The 16706-nt window shown below is 48.0% G+C and overlaps 1 protein-coding gene across 17 annotated transcripts in view; it reads left to right on the plus strand.

The window, feature by feature from the left end:
• The window catches only part of PPIP5K2 (diphosphoinositol pentakisphosphate kinase 2), a 1400407-nt gene that overhangs the window by 378031 nt on the left and 1005670 nt on the right, over positions 1 to 16706 (plus strand). For all 17 annotated transcript variants that reach the window (XM_086960990.1, XM_086960983.1, XM_086960987.1 and 14 more), the window contains exon 11: positions 1344 to 1430. In XM_086960990.1, coding sequence (XP_086817116.1) covers positions 1344 to 1430 — 87 coding nt within the window. The remainder of the gene's footprint in view (positions 1 to 1343; positions 1431 to 16706) is intronic.

The following is a 16706-nucleotide window of genomic DNA, read 5'->3' on the forward strand; positions in this document are numbered from 1 at the left end:
TCCCTAGCACCACTACGCCGGGGGCACCTCTGGTTTGAAAGTTCTTCGTGTCTGTTCCCTAGGTCCCATGATCACTGCCTGTCCCGATACTCGGGCCTCAGGACGCCTCTACTGAATATTCGGATTATCAAGCGCCCTAAGTGTTCTTCGTAAACTGCAAGGCGCAGAGGTCTGTCGCCGCTGTCCTACAGCAATACCGCACCTCACTGCACCTTCACTTTAGCAGGTTCTGCAGAGAACCATCCGTTCTCTCCTGCAGTAAATCTTGCTGAGCATCTCAATCTCTGCGAGATTCGAGGTTGATGATCCCCTCCAGTGAGCTACTGCCGCGGCTCCCAGAACTCAGACACCCGTCAGGACGCGTGCCACAGCTCCCAGCGCGTCCCGGGTCTGCACTTCAGACCCTACGCTCTCGCAGTCCACCGGGCTCAGAATGTGTATTGCAGCCTCCTCTAGCACCCACTATTTCCCCTCAGCAGTGCCCCAGCTGCGCGCGTCCTCACTGCAAAATGGCAGCACTGCAGCAGTCTCGATAGCGGACTATGGCCGTTTCCTCAATGGAGCGCGGGGAAGAACAGGCGTCCCGCCTTGAGTCGTTCCCCTGTGTCTACTGCTCTCAACGAGGGCCGCGTTGCTGCAGACCGTGCCCCGCAGCGGCCTCCCCTCCGTAGACTTTCCGTTGAGCACCCCTCACCCACACAGGAACCGGGATGCGTTGCAAGAGCGCCCGGGTCTCGCCCAAGAGCCGCCACGGGCTGGGCGCTCACCTTCGAGTTCCGGCGCACCAGCCCGGCCAATATTGCAGCCGCTCCCGATCGCGGCTGCTCCTCATGCGTGTCTCCCTTCTGTGGGGCGCAGGGGAGCCCGGATGCTCGCCGCACTCAAGCCCTGGGATTTAGGCCCATCCCAGCTCTCCACGGCCGTCTCTTTATCCTTCGCGCAGTATGCTGCTCAGCTGTCGGGAGCGTCGCAAACCGCTCCCGCGGCTCAGCGGACACTACTGTCTGTTACAAATGCGAGTCAATTGCAGGACAATTGGTAGATTGTTGAACGGTTTCCACGGAGCTCTCTGTTCAAACGGCCATCTTAGCCGCGAGCAAGCTCCGCCGTAATGCGCCATTGCTTAATGTTTTTTATTTCTTTTTAACCTCTTTATCCAGGTGAGAAATTGGTCCCTTATTTGTGGGTCTTGGAGGATTGAGTAGGGTTTCAGGTATTATATGCTGCAATAGGAATGCATTACATTTTCACATACATAAGGTGAATCAAAAAGCATTTTAGTGAGAAAATATGCATACCTATTATATTTAATTTTGAAACTTGTTTTATTTACTTTACCGCAGGATGGAGCTCCGATGTGTTATAGCTGTTATACGTCATGGAGATCGAACACCAAAGCAAAAAATGAAAATGGAAGTTCGCCACCAAAGGTAGCTAATGATTTCTGTTTATCAATCTTTGTAAGATTGTGTGGTTGCAGGTCCATGAACCTAGAGTTATGCCTGCTTATCTGCTGTGGTTACAGAGTTGATAGATACTATTTATGGTCTCTGCTCATTCCATTCTCAATGGCTATCCCTACTGTTGGGGCTTAGTGGTGTGCCTTTATATGCTCTCAGGGACCAGCCCTCCTTTTCCTAAGTGATACTGAAGTCAGTAGGCATACATTCGAAACTCCCTTTAACTCCTAAATAGATTGGATTGATTCCCTTTGCCCATGGACTGTGCAAAGCCTAGTGATCTGAAGAAATGGACAAACAAACCAATATCTCACCAGTCTTTATTATGCGCGTAGTTCACAAGAGTAGATTAGTATTGTTTATACTCAGATCCAGGCAGAGACCTTTGCATGGTGTTTATAGTACATAGAGTGCACTATTTTGTCTGAGAACCAAAGACGACGACAACCACATATTTTTTATAATTTATATATATATTTTTATTTTTTATTTTGATTGTCATAAACTTCAAATAAACAGGCATGGTACATATCATATTAAAAACAATGTGTTCTTCAGCACGCAAATGCACACCCAAAATCAAGGGCACAGAACATCGCATTAGTACAACATTATATTCAATGTCCCATCGTGAACCTAACTCCCCCACCCTTTTAATCCATATCCGAGACTTCATCTTCTTGGTCTAGCGGGGGATCGCAAATGTTACCTCTATATGCATTCCACTTTCCCCAGATTTTACTCCACTTTTTGGGGCATCCCCGATTAATAAATACTGATTTCTCGGCAATCATGGTAGTGTCCATATCTCTCCCCCATGCGGCCAGGGTAGGCACCTCCAGCGCGCCCCATTGCAATGTTCCGCTTAGCAATCATGATCCTCAGCGTAGCCCAACCCTGAACCAGGCGATTCAAGTCATTTGGTCCCACACATTTAATAAGCACTGTCTCGGTTCCGGTACTAGGGAAACTCCTTCTACTTGTGAGATCTTCCTCATTACCTGTCTCCAGTACTCCATTATCCTAGTGCAATCCCATATTGTATGGAAAAAGGTGCCTTCTTCTCCACAGCCACCCAGACAGAATGGGTGCAGTGCTCTGCCTATTTTGTGAAGGGTGTGTCTGGTGTAATATGAGCGATGCAATATTTCTAGCTGCACTAGCCTGAGTCTAGAAGGTATGCCCACTTCCCTTGGAGAGGCCAGTGCCTCCTGCCATTCAGACTCATCAAGTTTCCCCACGTCGCGGGACCATTTGTCACGCATGGAACCTGTTGGATCCGGCCTATTATTTACTAGTTTGCGATAGGCGAGTGAAGTGGCTTTCTTCTGTATATATTCTGTGAGTAGTCTATCTTCCAGGGGGGAAGCTTCCAGGATCTCTGTACCAGGAGGCAGCGCTGACATCAGGGTGTGCCTGATCTGGACGTATCTAAATCGCTCCCCAGTCGTCCGTCCATAGTCTTGCTGGAGACTCTCAAACTGCACCATTTCACCGTTGTGCCATAGGTCGCCCACCGTGGAGATGCCTAGGTCATCCCATTTATCGAAACCCTTGGTATTTCGAAGCTTACCGAGACGTTTAATATCCCACAAGGGAGTAAGTTGGGGCATGACCCCGCGCCATCCGAGCTTGACTTGAGCAGTATGCCAAAGGACCGTTGTGTGTTTATGAGGACCGAACAGTGCCAGTGTTTGTTTCCTGTCATAGAGAGGCGATAGCATACCCCTTGTTCCCAACAGTGCCCTATCCGCCTGGAAGGCTAGGTAATCCTGCGGAGCGTGCAGCCATTGGTTAACTACCTTCAGCTGCGCCGCCCAATAATAGAATTGTATGTTTGGAAGTGCAATTCCTCCATCGTACCACAGGCGCATTAACTTGGACTGCGCTATGCGTGCTGTCTTATTGCCCCACAGCAGACCAGAGACCTGTGCTTCAATAGCCTTAAAGTATTTTGGGGATACTAAAAAAGGCGTGTTCTCCAGTGCATATAAAAACCGGGGCAATGCCATCATTTTGAATAAGTCCGCCTTTCCTAACAAGGTCAGCGGAAGATTTTCCCAATGACGCACATTCCTTTTAAGATGGTCCAGAGGCGGTTGCAAGTTTCTGTCAAAGAACTCCGATGCATCCCTAGTAATGTATATGCCCAGATACTTGAATGTTCCCTCCGAAGGTCTAAGTGGGCAATCCGAAGGGAGTTGTGGGGGCAGACCGTAGAGGTCATACATGACCGACTTTGACCAGTTTATTGTATAGCCCGACGCTTTCCCAAAAATCGTACATATGTTAAGAAGAGACAGTATAGACCGTCTAGGGGAGGACAGATACAGACATACGTTGTCTGCGTAAAGGGAAATTCGGTCCTCCCAGTTTTCTGTCCACTTGAGCCCCTTGATCATTGGATCCCACTGTATCCACGCCGCCAACGGTTCCAGCACTAAGGCAAAAAGGAGCGGCGACAGTGGGGAGTCCTGACGTGTGCCACGCGTCAGGGGGAAATCTTCAGAGATATGACCATTGGAGGTAACCTGGGCCACTGGGTTGGTATAGAGAGCCGGACCCATCCACAAAAGGTGGGACCGAAAGGGAGGTGCTGGAGCACTGCAAATAAAAAGGGCCATTCGACCATGTCGAAAGCCATTTGGGCATCCAATGATAACACCCCAGCCGGCTCCTGTAAATATTCTGCCCGAGCGAGCACTCCATGTAAGCGCCTCAAATTGAGGGCCGTATTTCTGCTGGGCATAAAGCCAGACTGATCCGGATGTATTAAGGACGTTAAGTGGGGTGTCAACCTAATTGCCAGTAGTTTGGCGAGGATTTTGGCTTCTGCGTTAATTAAATATATAGGGCGATATGAGGTGCACTGATCTGCCGGCTTAGCTGGTTTTGGTATAGCCACTATGGTGGCCGTGCGTTGATCCAGTGGGAGCTCACCCTTTTTAAAATTATCATTGAACATACTAAGAAGATATGGCGCGATAGTCCCCGATGCCTTTTTATAGAGCTCAATAGGTATGCCGTTCGGTTCCAGTGCTTTACCCGACTGCAGTGCCCCGATGGGCGTCTGTAGCTCCTCTAAGGTGAGAGCTGCTTCTAAGTCATTCGCCACCTCTGGGGTGAGTTTGAGCATGTTAAGGTCTTGCACATAAGTTAAGGCTTCCTCTAGGGTCATGTCAGAGTTTGACGCATAGACTGTCCGATAGTGCTGCGCCAGTGTGTGCACTATCTCCTGTGGGTCTGCTGTGGTCTGCCCATCCGCCGAGGTGAGCTGCGCTATCCACCTGTTACCACTATCTCCTCTGTCCAACCATGCCACTAATTTCCCAGCTTTGTCGCCGACCTCGTACACCTTATGATGTGTGGCCTGCATTTTGGTTCTGGTTAAATCTAGTAAATGTGCCTGGTAGTGTTGCTGTTTGAGATGTAAATTATAGGATGTCTCTGCAGTGGGGTTCTCAGCATTTTGGGCGTCCGCCTCGTGTAGGTCTAGCTCTAAGGCGTGGAACTCTGACTGTCTCTCTCTTTTATGTGACGTGTTGGATGCTATAGCTTGGCCTTTGAGCACCGTTTTATAGGCCTCCCACAGAATGGTTGGGAAATCAACTGATGTGGCGTTCTCTTGAAAGTAGTGACTGGACATTGTGACGATTGCCTTCTTAGTTTTGGGAACCTGTAAGAATCCGGAATGAATTGGGTATATACGACGCCGCGTCAGATGGTGGTGAGTGTATGTCAAAATCAGTGGGGAGTAATCAGATACCCCTTTCGGTGTAATTTCTACACTCTCTATTTTATTCAGACTGCCAGTCGACCCCAGGAAAAATTCTATTTGTTTCAAACTATTGTGTACCCCCGAGTGATGTGTATTGGCGTGCTATCGGGTGATATTGTCTCCAGAAATCGGTAAGTCCTAATGCTGCAAAAAAAAAAAAAAGAAACGTGTCACCCCCCCCCCCTTTGGTTGCCCATGCCAGGTGTCTGTCCATGGTGTCATCTATGATGGCGTTGAAGTCCCCCCCCCAATAAGTAAGTCCCCATCCAGCAGGTCTAACAAGAAGCCAGAAAGATCTGGAAGTGCCACGGCGTGGAGTGCTGGGGGAACATAGGCAGATACAATATTTAGGGGTCGCCCCTCCCATTGAGCGCTAATAGCCGCAAATCGCCCTGATCCGTCGGTTTTGACTCTATGCACCAGTAAGGGGAATTGTTTCCTAACCATTATGCCCACACCTCTGGACCCGGAAGTAAGCTCAGAGTGTGTCACCATCCTGTAACCCCATCTATCCATCGCTGTAGTGGTAGTCCCTGTGAGATGCGTTTCTTGTAACAATACTACCATCGGTGCCTTTCTTTTAATACAGTTTAGCACTAGGCCCCGTTTTATTTTGTCCCCCAAACCTCGGACATTCCGCGTAAGCAGGGTGAGGGGTGGTATCTGTCCCGGGGAGTCTCCGTTCACCATGTTAATTGGGGTGTCGCGTATCATCCTATCCAGTGGGGCCCCCCGAGCGGTACATTAGCTGTAAGTGTGACCTGCATGTGCCGCCATGCACGCTAACAGTGCCCAAACGTGTACCATAGCCAACCTGAGAACAAATTCTGAAACAGAACCATTGTAACCTTCCCAACCCGTCCTCCCTGCCTAGCAGAATTAAAACTACCCGCCACCCCTTCTCAGCAGAGTGCTTTAGCCCCCAACCCTCAAACATTACTTGAGTATACTGGAGCAGGAAGTCCATGAAAGTCCACGTTCCTCCCCTGTCCCAGAGTCCATAGTGTGTGTTATGTCCGTATCAAGTCTGTATTCGACGTGAGTGCAGGTGCGCGGTTCCTCAATAGTGTCTACAGGCGGGTCAGATACAGCACCCGCGCCGTCACTCCCTGGATTCCTTATGCAGTTGGGCCTCCTCGTCTTTACCTTGTTCAATGGTCACAAGACTGTCCTCTGTTTCAAAACGGTGGCGCCCCTGTCGCTCTCGGCCAGGCTTGCCCACCTGGTGCCAACCGTCAAGCCAGTCATGCGCCTCCTTTGGCGTTTCAAAGAACCATGTCTTTCGTCCGCCACCACCCGCAATTTTGCCGGGAAGAGCATTGAGTAAGGCATCTCCCGGGCCCTCAGCGCCTTTTGGACCTCTAGGAAGTTCCTCCGACATCCCGACACCGCTGCCGTATAATCCGGAACAAAGGAGATCACTGAGCTGTGGAGTTTGATAGGTGGTGCCACACGGGCCGTTTGAAGAATGGCGTCTCTGTAACGAAAGTTAAATACGCGGGCCAGCACAGGTTGTGGGGGGGCACCGGGTTTGGGCCTGCCACCCGGCACCCTATGAGCGCGTTCTACGCAAAAGTAGTCGGAAAGACCTTTGGGTTGCAGTCTCGTTTCTTATCAGGTCTTCGATGTACAGATCCATAGCGGGCCCCCTTCCTTCTCGGGAATCCCTGTAATTCGGACGTTATTTTGGCATAACCGCCCTTCCTGTTCGTCCAGTTTCGCTGCCATTCGTTTGCTTTCAGCCTCCAATTGTGCCACTTTCTTAGTTAGGATGGTATTGTCTTTAGTGAGGGACATTGTCAGCTGTTCCACTTCCGTGACTCTGGCGGACATTTTTTTAAAATCCGCCCGTAGGAGTGTTACATCTGTCGAGATGGAGCCCCCCGTTGTCTGCACACTTTGGCCATAATATCTTCTAGCATTACTTTGGGCGCACTTACGTCTTCTCCTCCTTTAGTTGTTAGCCCTTTCGGTTCCGGCAGAGGCGGGAAGTCCTTACTGAAGGCAAATTTGTCTAACTTCCCCTGTTGGGTCGCTCGGGTTCCTCTGCCACTCATTGTGTAGTCCGCGTCACCTTATTTGGCGCCCGCTGTTGTTGTCGGCTGCTGGTCCACTGGTTGGCACCCGCGTGGGGTCGCAATCCTCGAGACACCGCCGCCGAAATGAGCGACGTCTGGAGACTGTTATAAATCAACACTGTTTAGGGGGATATCTCGCCGGCGTGTCCTGCAGTTTGACTCCCACAGCACCTCCTCCGTGAGTAGGCCCTCAATCCCTTATACTACTTTCTCACATATGCCGAGTTTTCCTGGCCGAAGTCCACTAGATCCAGGCAATGCGACAGAGACACCACTTTCATCGGGAAGTATTACCCCTTGTATCCGGACGTTTTGCCTGAAATCATGTCCCCTCTTGCATCACATCCAGGCTGTCCTATGTAGGGTTCCGGACCCACCCGGGTTAGTTCTAAAAGTGTCTCTGCGAGGCCTCAGCAGGGGATTGTCGCCCAGGGCCCCACAAGGTGCCCAGCAGTGTCGCAGAGTGTCTCACCTTATGGCGTGCTTTCTTCGAGTTGGACACAACCAGTCTGTCCTCCCTAGACTGCCCTATCTACACCGTTTTATATATGGGCCTCACTCCGTCCACACTTCAGGCCGGTAGCGCCGTCGCCGCAGACGCTCCTCTCAGCAGCCCCGGTCGGGAATCATAAAGACCACCCAGTCTCTTGCCGTGCCGGTCAGCACACAAAATTGAGTCCGTGGCTTTCACCAGTAGGGCCCCGGGCCTACCTGCGCCAGGCACGTCCGAGTTCTCTCTCTGTCCCAGCCCGAATAGTGGGCTGATATGCCGCGTGGACTCCTGCCGTAACTCGCAGGATATGGCCCCGGGGCTCGCCGCAAGGGAGTGCCAACCTCCAGTTTCACCACCCGGCCAGGCGCCGTCCCCGGTCCGGTTCTCAGTGCAAGGTCCCCCTGGAAACGCCCACTTCTGGCTGCGGCAATCGGGGACAACAGCCTCTTTTTTTTCCCCCGGATCAATAGGGGCCAAGGTTATTTACAGTCTAACGATGAGGGCCCCCCCCACCTCAGCCGCCATGCAGTCCGCTCTGCCCCTCCGCAAATCGAGGCCCCGGTTTACATCACTCAAGCAGGCCGCAATCTCCACAATTGTTTGGGCTCCGGGTGCAATATAGGCTCGCTTCACGAGAGCTCCGGGTTCCGGCACTACCACCCGGCCAGGCGATGTCTCCAGTCCGATCTCCAGTGTGCGGGCTCCCTGGAAACTCCCGGCTCCCACTGCTGCAATCTGCCCCAGTTGTCCCTGTTAGCAGACAGCAGGGATTACAGTTATTTGCAGTCTCGAGAGGAGGTGACTCCCTCTCAGCCGCCACATAGTTCGCGCCTCCCTCTTGCCGCTTTGTATCTCGAGTCCCCGGCTTCCTCCACAATCACAGGCCGCAGTCAGCAAGCACCAATATCTCACTCCACGGAGCACGCAGAAGCCCCGGCGCTGGCTTGTCTCACGCCGCTTCACCTCTGATTCGCAAATCTGGGCTCTAGGTACAATATATAGAACGGATAAGTGAGCTGATTAATGGGGAGATAGTCTCGGTCTCGGAATCCCTTTAGTCTGCGGCTATTTTGTTCGGCTGCAGGCCACGCCCCCCTATTTTTATAATTTTTAATTTGCAACTAGGACAACACTGGTACGTATTAAGCACATATCATTGCAGCCAGTTGTTAATTGAAATAGGAAGTACGTACCTAGAATTGTATTCAGAACATTTTTAATGTCTGCACCTAATTCTGTCAGTTTTAGAAATGTATTCAATTACATTTCCCCCTGAGCTCTCCTAGCGTAGCCACATGAATACACACCCGTGATTGGATCATCAAAAATCCAAGGAAAGGGTGTGTTGCTGACAGGCGTGAGATCCCCTTGTCATTGTACTCCCCTAGTGACCACAATCAGTTTTTTTTCTACACTGTTGCCCTGGCTGTGGCCGCGGCTGGGAATTTGGTGACTGGGGGAGCAGTTAACTCTGCCCATCACCGGATGTCTAATGGGAAGGGGTCCCAGTAATAAGAAAACATTGACCAAAGGAATGAAAATAATCAAACAAACATAACTTCAGTCCACGTTGTTTAATTCACAATGGGATGATACATTGAATATGTAAACTTTTCACAATCATTAATCTGTGGTTATTCACAGTGCCCCAAAGGTAAAGACGGGGGGGGGGGGGGGTGGTTGGTGAGATAGTGCTGGGAATTGGTGAAGGAAAGAAAAAGGATTCGTACGTGACAGTAAAATCAGTAATTCGCACTTATTTTACAGGATTACAACAGCTGTACCGCAAAACATGACCACCCGGTTCATGCAACTTGTTTTTAAACAAAAATCATACTCCAGATATTCCATGAATGAAAACAATGTGGTGTGGAGTTGACAATGAAGGACATTAGGTTGTCGACGTTTCGACCCTCATGCGTGCAGATATTAGTGTTAATCTTGCTGTGGGGTCTTCATCAGGACCAGGGTGTAGGGGACATGTAACCTAATCAAAGTATAAATATATGTATTAAAATACGGGAACATATCCCTAAATTATTTAAGATGACAATGCATACCATCCACATAATGGAATATCCCGCCAAACTGGCTGGGACAGGAATCAAACCGCGCAAATAACAATTAGCGCAAGTCATTGCATTTAGTTTAATCATGTCAAAACATCTCGCGAATTCAGTGCATAAATGGAGAGTCAGAGGTCAAGAGCACATGGAAATAGGCCAGAACCGCACAGGTGGACAGGTGGACAGGTCAACATTCAATGAGAAATATTGATAAAATCAACATGATAGCCCGGATGCAGTTAAGGGCACAGGGTACGGGCTAAATGGCTACACGATTTGATACATTTATTGGTACTAATGTGAGAGTACCAGGCAGATTAAGACTTACCACGGGTGTGGTATAAGCAGGGCCCGATGTGATGTGGATTCAGGGTCACTCTAGGAGAATCTATGAGATTAGAATGTAAAGTAGTAAACGATACACTTTAAATTGAGACCGTGCTAGGAATTTAACCGGATGTCGGCATCATAAATCTGATGCACCAGCCCCGGCGGGAGTGCGGGTGCCCTGCCTCGCATGGCCTCTGCTATTACACAGTGTATCAGAGGAAATTTGGCATACACACAAGAGCGCATTGAGTGAAAGACCGGCGGCAACCCCGAAATAAATTCCAGGCCGGGCTGGTAGAGGTTGGTGTCTTCAGCCGCATCCAAGATTAACTGTATTACCCTGATAAAATACGCTGGCGCAATGTAGACTCCTTAGGACAACTCATTGGAAATGGCGAGCACTGCCAACAACTTGTGGCCTGTAGCCACCACAGACCAGAGGCTCAGAACAGGAATATAGGGCGCATACACCCCCTCCCCCACCATGCGATACTAGCCAGAAGGTAAAAGGATCACACCAGCATTGTGCGAACCCGCTGGGACAGCTTACCTGAAGCAGCCAGCACGCACATAGTCAAAGGTGCCGCTACCATCACTATCGAGCGCTGCAGTACATTAGGTGCACAGTGCGCCTGGCAGGACCACTCCCCTTGCCCCCTTCCACCCTCCTCACGTGCCTCCCTACCACCCACAGTATGCATGGGATCTAGACTATGGTGCGAGGGGTCCCTAAACAACGCCACCTTACCTTTGACAAGAATGAGACCACTAGCACGACCACTAGCGCCACAGTGTCAGTTGCAGTTGATTGAATAATCACTATTATTACAGATTGAATCATAAGACATGCAGGGGGCATTTGATCCCCTTAACCAAAATGTGTTTTGTATCCTACAGATACTACGTGACAATATTCAGACGTATGTACTAATGCATGCTTTATAGTTGCAGCGTATTTATTTATTTATCATTTTTTCACCTCATTTCACCTCTGGTCCCTGTGTAGTCCTGACGAAGAGCTTGGACAATGCTCGAAACATGTTGACTAAGACAATGCTAGGTAGACCTAACCCATTATAACTAGGTCATCTAGTGTTCTACCCCGTTTTTAGACTACACCAACTAGCAGCAAGAATAAAATTGTGTCGCCCACTAGCTAGGTATTTTGAACTCCGATTTAGCACACTCCACCCCACTAAACTGTCTGCACTACACATAGTTCATCACTTAAGTGCTTCTATGTAATTCCGCAAGTCGTAGCACGCCTCAGCCCGTAGAGGACTGTGATGGCCCCTATGATGAAGCATGTCACTGTGGGGAAACCCAGGTGAGTGAGGGGACTCGAGAAAGAAAAGTTTTTCTATCTGATATTGTTTTTTCAAACTCCAATTGAGTTTTGGAAAATCCGTTTTTTGGCTATGTTATTTTTCCCGAGAATTCGGAATATTCAGGTCTACATTAATTGTTGGAGGGTGAGCCTAGCCGTTTACCTCTATCGCCCCCCTTTTTTTGAATACCACTAGCACCACACAGGTGTCCGCAATGGCAGAGGGGTGAGGAGAGCCGGAGGCCACTTTTAAGCGGAAGACCGCAATGGATGTGCTCATGACTGAACTACAATCCGGCCTCCGTGCCATGGTGGGACGCTTCAACGGACTGGACAGAAGGCTGGACGCAATAGGCGAGCAGATAGACCAGCATGAGGTCCGACTAAATACAGCGCAGGGCACGATCTACTGTATACCGTCAAAAGCCTGGTACGAGTATGGGAAGCTCTTTTGCACCGAGCGTAGCCGGTCTTTATGTACACTACCTGGAGAAGCAAAAAATCCTACACCTGAATAACCCACATCTTAACCATGTCCAACTATGGAAACGGAACATAGATAACGTGTTGCTAATTTGGGAAGTAGACGAATCTGAGGCCACTTGGTTTTTGGCCTGGTTAAATCTGCAAGACCCTTTTTTTAAATTTACAGTAACAATGAGCAGGTCCCATCTAGTCTTTTTAGACCTCAACATAATAGCACACAATGGAGCTCTAATCACAACCACTTATTTTAAACCCATGGCGAGAAACTGCCTCTTGATGTACAACAGTTTTCACCCCAGACAACTGAAGGACAATCTTCCCTTTGGGCAGTTCTTGCGTCTAAGACGGAATCGCTCAGAGAAAAATGATTATAACACCCAAGCCAAAGATCTGAGCATGAAAATGATAGTGAGAAACTACCCCCGACACATAGTGTCACAAGCTAAGAAAAGAGCTTCCAACAACAACAGGGAAGCTCTACTGGAACATAAACAAACCGACCCTAGTGTTAAAAACAAAAGACCTATTTGCATCACCACCTTTAACATCGTTTCGGACAGGGTGACTAAAATAGTAAAAAAACACTGGCGAATCTTGAATAGTGTACGCTTAAACTTACAACAACCTATGTTTAGACACCGAAAGAAAAAAATCTCAGGAACTTTTTAGTTCATACACGACCCAAAAACAAACATGTGCCGATGGCCCAGTACGCCTCCTACATCCTCTACCTGAAGGACACTACCCATGCAGCAATTGCAGCGTATGCCACTTAACCACGGTGTAACATGGGATTTAAAATCTTTCCCTAATTGTAACACAACAGGAGTAGTCTACCTGATCACTTGCACATGCAGCTTTCACTATGTGGGGATGACCACTAGGAAGGTGAGAACTCGAAAGGTAGAACACTGCAGCAATATTAAGTGTAAAAGATCAAACACGAAAATGACCACACACTTCCTGGAGTGTCAACATACCCCAAATTACATGAGGTGGGTGGTCCTTGAACATATCCAGAATCGCACAAATATTGAGAGAAAACTCCTGGAAAAAGAACAGCGCTGGGTTTTTAAGTTGCGATCTAATACCCAGGTTCTAAATGATGACATACCTTGGGGGCACTTCTCGTAATTTAATCCCTAAGGATAGTTTGAATAGAACATCAATCCTTGAAAACGTTTGTCAATAAAAGTGAGGAGGTCAAGCCATGGGCCCCCAATTAATATCTCACACCTGCTAGGCACCTTTTCCCAGTATGTACTTAATCTTGACAGTAGCAAGCCTCTATTGCAACATACCATATAGTGCCAATAGTATGCTGCCTACATTTCACAGGGTGACAACTGTAAGTATGACGGCCATTTCTTTGCCCCAGTTTCACTTTCAAACCCTAAATATCCCACTAGTATCATAGGTAATCGCTAATTGGGTACATACAAGGGACTAACCTTTGTTTTACAATTTACGGGTACTTACTATTGGTTCTTCGCATGAATCTTAACTATTCCATGCAAATATACTTTTCCGGCAGGTATCACTGACGGCTTTACAAATAAATCAATATCATTGCGCTATATCTTTAGTTTGCAAAGATATTACACCACAAACCGCACGGTTTACTTCCAAAATGGCCAACACTATTGCCACTGGCTGACGGGCATTTTGCTATTTATTTTCCCTTTCCTACGCGATCTATGCTGTCCCGCGATAATAACATGGAAGTAGACGCTTAAATACTGGCCCCAGTCTTGAACACGCCAATATGAGGTCCGGAGGGTTTCAGCTAGGTGATTCTACCAACGAGTGTCTCTGACCAAGTAAGTGTCCGTCTTCTCCCAACAGATGCCGACAGCATGGCAGGAGCCAGCTCGAGGCGACACATCTTTTCCCGGATTTACCATCTAAGCCACTAACACGGCTCAGTTTTTCCTCCGCATTTCTTACCCCCTGCTTTTTGCCAGACTCATGAGATACCAAAAACCTCTCCGAGACCATAGGGCAAAGTTAGGGCCTCTTAAATGTATTTAAATGTTTGTTAGTGTTTCGTGTATGTGTTTGCCACTGTGTGTCAGTTTCACGTTTTTAAACAACAATCATTTTCCTTTTCACACGCCACTTGGCATTTCGTTTTGTCCTGAACAGAGGCACAGAGAGGTATTTATTAATCTCTGCACACATAAACACAGTTGATATTTGTTGAATAATCACTATTCTTACAGATGGAATCAAAAGACATGCAGGGGGCATTTGATCCCCTTAACCAAAATGTGTTTTGTATCCTACAGATACTACGTGACAATACTCAGACGTATGTACTAAAGCATGCTTTATAGTTGCAGCGTATTTATTTATTTAGCATTTTTTCACCTCATTTGAGAATAACTAGGAGTGCCGAACTCAGGGCTGGTCCCTGTGTAGTCCTGGCGAAGAGCTTGGGCAACGCTCAAAACATGTTGACTAAGACAATGCTAGGTACTCCTAACCCATTATAACTAGGTCATCCAGTGTTCTACCCCATTTTTAGAATATACCAACTAGGAGCAAGAATAAAATTGTGTCGCCCACTAGCTACGTGTTTTTCATTCACATTTAGCCCACTCCACCCCACTATGTAATTCCGCAAGTTGTAGCACGCCTCAGCCCCTAGGGACTGAGATGGCCCCTATGATGAAGCATGTCACCGTGGGGAAACCCTGGTGAGTGAGGGGACTCGATAAAAGAAAAGTCTTTCTTTCCGATATTGTTTTTTCTAAATCCAATTGAGTTTTGGAAAATCCGTTTTTTGGCTAGGTTCTTTTTCCCGAGAATTCGCAAAAATCCAAATGGGAGCTCGCTGCCGTATAATCAAACCGTCTTTTTAAGGAAACAAGAGAACCCAAAGGCAATTCACTAGGGACCTTGGGTGAGTAATTGTTACTAAAGACAGTGGTCCCTAGACAACGAGTACACATCAATCAATCATCATATGCTAAATAGACAATAAGTTCTTTGTCCAGCCGGACAGAATTTATTTAAACAAAATACTTTTAGTGACAACATTTTTCAAGTGGAGCGCAACCTGCGACCCTCACATACAAAAAAGGAAATAAAATTAGGAAGGAGGGGGTTCAGGCAAGGAGGGGGAAGGTCTTTTTTCTAGTTGACGTTTGACAGACTTAATTTTGTATTAGTACCATTGTGCGTTATATCCACAGTATTTAGTGCCATATGGTTTGGTGTCGACGTTTCGATCCCTTAACTCAGATACATGGGATCATCTTCAGGACAGTGAATAGTAGCATGCCTGTCTTTGAATAATAGTTTGGCAACCCCAAATTTGCCTGGTGACTGCACTTTCACATTTATCGTGCAGGTCCTTGGAGCGCGTTAGTCTGGTTCAGGATGGGCCGAAAGATATTGGCCGAAAAGAGGGCAAATGCCCAAAGTTTATGACCGATATACTTCCAGCAGAGGTTTTTCGAGTCAAGAAGTGGAATGTTTCAATGAAGCAAGGCCGTCGCTGATTGCGAATGAGGTGAGACCGAGTGAATACTCCGTAGAGCAGCTGGTCGGCAGGGGTCCAATTATATTATATAATACAAAATCAAGTCTTTAGCTGATGTTGATTGATTGATGTGTACTCGTTGTCTAGGGACCACTGTCTTTATTAACGTATAATCAAGATGAAGCTGATCTGGACCTCTGACAAGCATCATGAGTACATGAATAACCCACAATCACAAGCATACTATGCAACGGCCAGTGCACCAAAGGGGGACACAGTCCACAGGGAGATGCTGTGCACAATGGGCAATGCCGCTGAAACAGAGGAACTACTACGCCGCTCCGTCGATTATTATCCTCCAAAGACTGGAAAATAAGGCGAGGCAATACAACCCCCTATGCGAGTACGCACCAAGATCGTTCAACCAAAGTTGTTAGAATAAATACTTAGAATGTTACAACTGTTGGTTCTTTGGGGGGGGGATATCCTTGGACACAAGAATCTGGGAATGGGAGGGGGGATGAGGAATTGGGATGTTATCATACTTCAGGAATGTTTGCAAGTAGGACGCACCTATTAGGGCACTGTCCTAGGCCGCTAATATATCTTCGTACTAAGTTCAACATAACCAGACGAGTCCCACTAACTTGAACCCGTTGGCAGACATCACACGAGCCATTTGGGAAAGCATGGTCCTGCGATACCTGTAGCCTTTCTTCAAGAAACACACTTGTTACCCAGAACCTCCCACACTTTTGCCTCGAAATGGGTCCAACACCGGTTCTTCTTCAACTACAGCTTATACCCCAGGGGAGTTTCTATACTGATATACAAGCGCATACCTTTTCACCTGGTGGACCTACATTCCAGCACAGTCCTGATTTCTAATAGTAAGAGGGCACCTACTTGGGCACGCATAACATTAGTGAACGTGTACTCCCCCACCACAGATCGCCCGGAATTTTACACACACCTCCAAACCATAATAGAAACATTGGAAACAGTACAAATCCCTCGGGGCGACCTTAATATACTACTCCAACCAGACTTAAACAGCACTGTCCACACCCCATCCACTAAATCTCTTTTTAAAAGAGCTCTGCAGGAATAGTGTGACACGCTTCCATTAACAGACGCCTGGCGCCAGCGCAACCCTTCACAGAACTGCATACACACACACCACTCAGCATACCACGTTACA

The sequence above is a fragment of the Lissotriton vulgaris genome, chromosome 3_1, assembly GCF_964263255.1.
Source record: "Lissotriton vulgaris chromosome 3_1, aLisVul1.2, whole genome shotgun sequence".
Lineage (NCBI taxonomy): Eukaryota > Metazoa > Chordata > Amphibia > Caudata > Salamandridae > Lissotriton > Lissotriton vulgaris.